We start from the raw sequence: 8,611 nt of genomic DNA on the forward strand, positions 1-8,611 counted from the left end.
AATGTCTCCCAGAGTTTCCCCAGTGTTTTCCAGGAGCAGTTTTATTCTTTCAGGTCTTAGATTTAAATCTTTGATCCACCTTGACTTGATTTTTGTCAAAGGTGAGAGGTAGGGGTTCAGATTCATCTTTCTGCAAATGGAAATCCAGTTTTTCCAGCACCATTTGTTGAAGATGTTTTCCTTTTCCCACTGTATTGACTGGTGTCCCTTTTCAAAAATCAGTTGACTGTATGTTTGGGAATTTATTCTTGTGGACTCAATTCTGTTCCATTGGTCCACATGTCTGTTTCTGTGCCAGTACCATGCTGTTTTGATTACCACAGCTCAGTAGCATATTTTTTTGTTCAGGGACTGAGATGCCACTCAGTCCACTCTTGTGCAAAATTGCTTTGGCAATACAGGGTCTTTTATAATTCCAGACAAATGTTATGATTGCCTTTTCTAGATCTGTGAAGAACGTGTCTGGTTCTTTGATTGGCATTGCATTAAATAAGTAGATTAATTTGGGTAAAATTTCCATTTTAATTATGTTAATTCTTCCAATCCAGGAACATGGGATGTCCTTCCACGCTTTTGTGTCATTTTCAATTTCTCTTTTTAGCTTCTCATAGTTTTCCTTGTGGAGGTCTTTAACTTCTTTGGTTAGATTTATTTCTAAGTATCTTCTACTTTTTGTCGCTATGGTAAATGGAATAACTTTTTTCAGTTCTATCTCAGTCTGCCTGTTGCTCATACATAGAAACTCTATAAATTTGTTTTTGTGTCCTGAAACTTTACTGTATTCATGTATTACTTCCAGAAATTTTTAAATGGAAATCATTGGGTCTCCTATAGTATACAATCATGTCATCTGCAAATAGAAAGAATTTCACTTCTTCTTTTCCTATTTGAATGCATTGTGTTGGTGAGGACTTCAAGTACTATATTGAAAAAGAGTGGAGAAAGTGGGCATCCTTGTCTTGTTCCCGTGTTTAGTGGGAAAGCTTTCATCTTTTCTCCTTTCAGGATGATGTTCACTATGGGTTTTTCATAGATAGCTTTTATTGTGTTGAGAAGTAACCCTTCTATGCTGATTATGCTGAGTCTTGATTATGAAGGGATGTAGTATCTTATCAAATGCTTTTTCTGCTTCAATTGATATGGCCATATGGTTTTTATCTTTCTTCCTTTAATATGGTGTATTACATTTATGGTTTCGTGTATGTTGAACCAACCTTGCATTCCAGGAATAAAGTCTACCTGATCATGATGTATAATCTTTTATATAAGTGGTTAGATATGATTTGCTAATATCTTGTTGAGAATCTTTGCATCTGTATTCATCAGAGATATTGTTCTATTGTTTTTCTTCCTTGTCCTGTTCTTGTCTGTTTTAAGGATAAGGGTAATAGAGGCTTCATAGAATGAATTAGAGAGAAATTCACCCTTTTAGATCTTTAGATTTAATTTGAGCAGAATGGGGGTTTACTCTTCTTTGAAAGTTTTCTTTACAACAATTTGAGTAGTTGACATGCAAATATTTTCTCAATAATATTTAAAACCATACTGTTTCTGTTGTTGTAGAGTTACAAACAAAATTATAAGAAATATTTTGAACATTATCTTTAAAATTCAGTATTTTGAAATTCTGAAAGTTGTTTATTAACAAGAACTATGTCAAGAACTATGGAGTATGAGTTAAAATTTTTTATATGTAAAGGATTGTGGAAAAATGTAAAAATAAATTTAAAAATGCCTTCTTTGCTACCAGGCTGCTTGGGTCTCATTGATCCCCCCCTCCTCCACCCTATCTTCCTGACGCTCTCTCCCTCCTTCCCTCAGAGGATGTCCGCCTTCCTGATCAACCTCAACCTGCTGAAGGAACTGCTCGGCTTCATCAAGGTCCTTGAGTGGTTTGCTTCCATCTTTGCTTTTGACACCTGTGGAAGTTTTAAGGGCAAAACAGAAATTCAAGTGAATTGTCCTTCAAAAGCAGTAAAGGAAAATAAAACCATTACTGCCACTTTTGGTTATCAATTCCAGTTGAATCAGGCATCATTTCAGTCGTCTCCAAATGTAAATATGTGTGATGTAGTTTGAAAAAACCATGTCCTCTCAGGAGATTACTCTTCTTCTGCACAATTCTATGTCACATTTTCAGTCTTTGTGTTCCTGTATTGCATTGCTACACTTCTTTACATTAGTTACACAAATCTTTATTGGGAGAGCTGTAAACTTCTCATGATTGACTTTGTTGTTACTCTCATTGCCACTTTTTTATGGTTAGTGAGCACTTCGGCCTGGGCCAAAGCGCTTACAGGTATAAAAAATAGCTATTGGCCACAATATTGCTCAGGAACTTCCGCTTGGGCATGATTGACTTTGTTGTTACTCTCATTGCCACTTTTTTATGGTTAGTGAGCACTTCGGCCTGGGCCAAAGCGCTTACAGGTATAAAAAATAGCTATTGGCCACAATATTGCTCAGGAACTTCAGCTTGGCACGGAGCTGGAAGTGCTATGTTATTATGGCTCGGTGACTAATATGGGATCTTTAAATATGTCTGTGATCTTTGGCTTTCTGAATATAAAAATTTGGGGAGGATATGCTTGGTTTGTGTATAAGGAGACCAGTTTACACAGTCCATCAAATACTTCTGCTTCCCATGGCCAAGGACGTATTCCACCTTCTACTGGAATATAAGTAAAGGGAGAAATACACTGTATAAAATATGTCTATACTCTGGCTTGTTGCCAACATCTTGAGAAACATTATTTGTTTCTAATAAAAGTAATGGCTTTTACAATAAATTAATGAGTTAAAAAATTTGTTGCTTTTTAAAGTAAAGCCTGTGCCTTTCCTAGAAATTCAAGATGTAAATGTATTCTCATATGTAAATTAAAAAGTTCAGGGGCCTATTATGATATGTAAACAGTTTTAAGTAAACAGTAATATTTTGTTGTTTGCCTTCTAAAGTGTTTACACCTTAAGCCTTAACATATATCTTCACTCATAAAATGGTTATATTATATCATAATAGGAAAAAAAACTTTATGTGGGATATAAACTACTGTAAGTTTGTACAGATCATATTCCTTAGTCTTATCTTTGTATAAGAAAGCCTTGATTACATAAAGCATATTTAGAAAAACCACATTTAATTCAAAATTTATATCTGAACATTGTTCATGTTATAAAATTTTTTTAATTGCAAAGACTAGTTATATTTTATTTCTGTTTTTCTAAATGACTTGCCTTACTTAATAGGTGTACTAAAATTGTGTTGGGAGCAGGGATTTTGAATTTTGTAATAGACTTCTACTTATTCTTTTTTTTTTTTGCATGGATATAAGCTTTCATTATGCTGGTGGTTTAATAGGCTTGCTATATAAGTAGAAAGAACACCGTTCAACTAGATGTTTTTATATGTAGGGGCATTACGCTTAGTAATACTTGTTTGCTGTCCTTTGTTGCTCACACTATTTAAGTGCAGGCTGAGACCTAGTCTCTTTGCAAGTAGAGTAAAATAATTCATCTTTTTCTGTATCCAATTTTTAAAATAAGAATTGTCTTTTACTTTTGAAACATTTACATTTAGAGTCAATGAAGTTGTTGTTTTGAGCTTAGCGTTGATATTGTGAAAACAAATGCAATTTGGATTTCATGTTTCTTAACGTTCATTCTTTACAAGTAGATGATTAAGAAATTATGCATCATAAAGAACTTAAGTGAGCTATATTACGAGTGAACTGTCTTTGGACACACATTTGGGTATATTCCTAACACAGGGCTTATTCCCATTTTGCTTTCTAATCTTTTTTGTACAGGGATCCAAATAACCTATTCTTACAACACAATTATTTATATGTGAAGCACATTTTATTATTGCCATATTTTTGATTCTTTTATTCATGAAAAGAATTGTCAGTATCAGAATGTATTAAACTCTTCTTTGAATGTTTTGCAGAATTCAGAGGTGAATCCATCGGGGCCAGGACTTTTCTTTGTTGGAAGGTTATTTATTACTGATTCAGTCTCCTGGCTTGTTATGGGCCTATTCAGACTTTCTACATCCTCCTGGCTCAATCTTGGCAGATTATGTGTCCAGGAATTTGTCCATCTCATCCAGATCGTCTTGTTTCTTGGCATATAGATGTTCATAGTATCCTCTAATGATGTTTCGTATTTCTACTACGTCTGTTGTTATACTCTCTGCTTCGTTGCAGATTTGATTCACCTGGTTCCTTTCTCTCTTCTTCTTAATAAGTGTCGCTAGTGGTGTATCGATTTACCTTTCCAAAAAACCAGTTTTCACTTCCATTTATTTTCTGTATAGTTCGTTTATTTTCTATTTCATTTATTTCTGCCCAGATCTTTATTATTTCCTTTCTCCTGGACTCTTTTGGGTTTTGTTTTTTGTTTTTTGCTTTTTTTTTCTGTTGCTTTTCCAATTCTCTGAGGCATGATGATAGGTGATCCATTTGCCTTCCGTCTATCTTCTTCTTATGTGCACTAATTGCTATGAACTTTCCTCTTATGACTTAGTAGGTGTCCCAAAGATTATGGAAACTCGTGTCCTCATTGTCATTGGCTTCCATGAATCTTTTTATTTTAATCTTTATTTCTTCAGTAGTTGCGGAGTCATTCAGGAGTAGGTTATTTAGTTTCCATGTATTTGAATATTTTTGAGGATTTCTCTTGAAATTCAACTTAAGTTTACTTCCATCATGGTCAGAGAAGATGCTGGAGATAGTTTCTATGCCTTTGAATCTGTAGAGGCTTGCTTTGTGCCCTATGATGTGGTCAATCTTCGAGAAGGTTCCATGTGTGGGTGAGAAAAAATGTGTATATCTCGTGGTTTTTAGATGGAAAGTTCTATAGATGTCTGTTAAGTCCATTTGATTTATGGTATCACTTAGATCCTTTATCTCTTTACCTATTTTTCACCTAGATGATTTGTCCAGAGGGGATAGAGTGGTGTTGAGGTCTCCAACAATTAGTGTGTTACAGTGAATCTCCCCTTTTACATCTAACAGTCTTTCCTTCACATATTTGATTGCTTCTGTGTTAGATACATAGATATTTATAAGCATTATATCTTCTTGATCTATTGACCCTTTTAGTACAATATAGTACCCTTCTTTGTCTCTTTAGACAGTTTTTGTTTTAAAGCATATTTTCTCATAAATTAGTATCGTGACTCCAGCTCTTTTTTGGTTCCCATTAGCACGAGAAGCTTTTTTTTCAACCCTTCACTTTCAGTCTATGTATGTCTTTATCCATGAGGTGGGTTTTCTCTAGGCAACAGATAGAGGGTTTCTATTTTGTTCTTGTTGTTGTTGTTTGTTTTATCGATTCTGCTGGTCTGTGCCTCTTGATTGGAGAATTTTATCCATTAACATTCAATAATATTTTTGATGTTACCAGACCTGTTCCGATGTTTCAGTTGGACATTTTCTTCATTGCCTTTTATTCCTTTGTTTCTGGCTGTTCATTCTTTAGTTTTCCTGGAACAGTACTTTCTTCAGGGTTTCTTGAAGAGCTGGTCTGGTGTTTGAAAACTCTTTCTGGTTTTGTTTGAGAAGATTGTAATCTTTTTTCCCATATGAAGGATAATCTTGTAGGATATAATATTCTTGGTTGAAATTGTTTCTCTCTTAACATATTCAATACTTCTTCCCATTCTTTCCTTGTTTACTTTGTTTCCATTGAGAAGTCCAGTGTTAGCCTGATGGGGTGACATTTGTAAGTTACTTGTTGTTTCTCTCTTGCCAGTTTTACTATTCTTGTTTTTTTTTTTTTTTTTTTTTTTTTTTTTTTCTGTGGTCTTGTCCTTTCTGGCTAAGATGTGTCTTGGGGAAGATCTTCTTGTGTTGATTCTATTTGTGGTCCTTTGTATTTTGGGGGTCTGGATGTTTGAGTGCCTCTCTATACTTGGAAAATTTTCTTCCAGGATTTCATGGAATAGATTTTCCATGCCCTTATTCGTTTCTTCACCTTCTGGGATGCCAATTATTCTTATGTTTGTCGTCTTATGGAGTTTAGTATCTCTCGTATATTATCCTCTTTTTTTTTGTTATTTTCTCTATCTTCTTGGTGGCTTTCTCTAGGTCAGAGATTTTATATTCTACATCAGAGATTCGATTTTCAGCAAGATCTAATCGACTTTTAATACTTTCGAGAGAATTTTTGATTTTCAGTATTTCAGACTTCATCTCTAATAGTTCCGATTCTTAGCATGTCCATTACTTCTTTCATATCATTGAAGGACTTCCTAATCTCCTGCAGTTCATTGTCTCTTTTCTGTTCCAACTCATAGAATTTGTTCACCATAAATGTTGTAAACTCTTTCTCAGATATTTTCGTAACATCTTCTGTTTTTTCAAGAAATGGAAGAGAGTCACTGTGCTCTTTTGATGGAGATATATTTCCTGGTATATTCAGACATGAGACTCTTCTTTTACTTCTAGCCATTGGGAGATGTATTCACTTTGGAATAACTTTTAGGAGAATATTTCTTCGACTAGGAGCAAGTGTGTTCCCCTTTTGCTGTAGACTGAAGACTGCTGAAGTCTCTCTTCTGTTGTGTTTAGCAGCGTGTTCTGAGAAAGAGTATTCTATTCAAGTGTCTGAAGAAAAGTATTTCCTTTTTCACAAGTGGTTCAGTAAAAGAAAGTATCCCAGAGAGTCTTACAATACTAGAATATTTAGAAACTGTGTTCCTTAGGCCAGGGGTCTGGAGATGGAAGTGGGATTGCTGTAGAGCTGAGAGTGGTCCTGGTTGACAGAGATAGAGGTCTCTGGGTTTGGGAGTGCCAGGGCTGGAGCTGGGTCAGGGGACTCTGCCTCAGTGTCTTTTAGGCAAGGGGTCTGAAGATGGAAGTGCAACGTCCATAACTATTTTCACTTCTTGTATGCTGTAAAGTATTTTATTCTCTACCATAGTGTGTGAATATTCTGTATATATTAATTAGACACATACTTTTTTTTATAGCCTGGGTTGCTTTATTCAGTAATAATCTTCCATAGTCAGCCACTTTCTATTGAATGCCAGGATCTTTGTATGTGTGTGTCTGAATAGTATTCCATAGAGTATATGTGCCACACTTTTTCAATCCATTCCTCTGCTTGTGGACATTTGGTTTGGTTCCTTGTCTTAGCAATAGTAAATGATGCTGCAATAAACATGGATGTGTGAGTGCTTTTCTGACTGAGAATTCTCCTGTCCTTTGGGGAGATTCCCAGAAATGGGATTGTAGGACCAAATGGTAGTTCTATTTGTAGATATTTGAGGAACCTTAATATTGTTTTCCACAGTGGATGGACCAACAGTGGAAAGGAGAGTTCCCACCAACAGTGTAGGAGAGTTCCCCTTTCACCACATTCTCACTAACACTTATCATTTTTTCCATTTTTAATATTTGCCATTTTGACAGGGTTAGGTGGTATCTCATTGTGGTTTTAACCTACATCTCCCTTATGATGGGGGATGTTGAGCATTTCCTCATATTGTTTTTTTTTCTGTTCATATATCTTCCTTAGAGAGATTTCTGTTCAGTTCATTTTTCCATCTTTTAATTAAGTTAACCATTTTTTATTTCTGGGTAAACCACTTGAGTTCCCTGTGTATTCTGGTTATGAGACCCTTATAAGGGACTGGAAATATACAGGAAATATTCTCCTATTCTCAGGGTTATCAATTCACACTAATTACTGTGTCTTTTGCTGTGCAAAAATTTCTTAATCTGATATAGTTCCACTTGTATATTTTAGGAATTATTGCCCGTGCTTTGGGACTCTTATTTAAGAAGTCTTTGCCTACCTCAATGTGTCCCAGAGTTTCTCTAGTGTTTTCTATCAGTAGTTTTATAGGTCTTAGGTTCAGATCTCTGGTCCATTTTTAGTTGACTTTTGTTAATGGTGAAAGATGGTTATTCAATTTCATCTTTCTGCAGGTGGATACCCAGTTTTTCCAGCACTATTTGCTAAACAGTTTTTTCTTTTTTCACTGGATTGACTGATATCTTTTGTCAAAAATCACTTGGCTGTATGTTTTGGGGTTTATTCCTGGGATCTCTATTCTATTCCATTTGTCCTCTTCTTTTTTGCCAATACTATACTGGTTTTTTTTAATTATTTAACTTTATTTATTCATTTATTTATTTCAATTTGACCAGAGAGGGGGAGAGAGAGAGAGAGAGAGAGAGAGAGAGAGAGAGAGAGAGAAATCAAGTCGCCAGGTAGAGAGAGAGAGAGAGAGAGAGAGAAAGCACCCCTGGGGGGTGATTTCTCGCTTTCTGTCTCTATATCTCTCTGTCTGGTGAGTGCACATGCCCTGTAGTGAAAACCTCTCCAAAAAGAAAAAAAAAAAACATTCTCACATAAACAAAACTTGAAGGAAGTTTTGAAAGATTGATCATATGTTAGGACACAAATCAAGCCTTTACAGATTCAAAGGCATAGAAACTTTATCAAGCATCTTCTCTGACCATGATAGAATTAAACTCAAGATTAATTTCAAGAAACAACTCTGAAAATACACAAACACATACAAACTGAACAACCTACTTATGAATGACTTCTTCACTACTGAAGAAATTAAGGCTGAAATAAAAAAAATTATGGAAACAAA

At 35.1% G+C, this 8,611-nt stretch overlaps 1 protein-coding gene across 1 annotated transcript; it reads left to right on the plus strand.

Moving 5' to 3' along the window:
* The first annotated feature begins 1,824 nt into the window (after positions 1 to 1,824).
* On the plus strand, positions 1,825 to 2,775 carry LOC102496855 (synaptophysin-like protein 1). Its single transcript, XM_014584343.1, is given in 2 exon segments — positions 1,825 to 2,311; positions 2,444 to 2,775. Coding segments are annotated over 2 exon segments (726 nt in total). The 3' UTR covers positions 2,683 to 2,775.
* The last annotated feature ends 5,836 nt before the right edge of the window (positions 2,776 to 8,611 follow it).

Source organism: Tupaia chinensis, unplaced genomic scaffold (assembly GCF_000334495.1).
Source record: "Tupaia chinensis unplaced genomic scaffold, TupChi_1.0 Scaffold146567_1, whole genome shotgun sequence".
In the NCBI taxonomy this organism is placed as follows: Eukaryota; Metazoa; Chordata; class Mammalia; order Scandentia; family Tupaiidae; genus Tupaia; species Tupaia belangeri.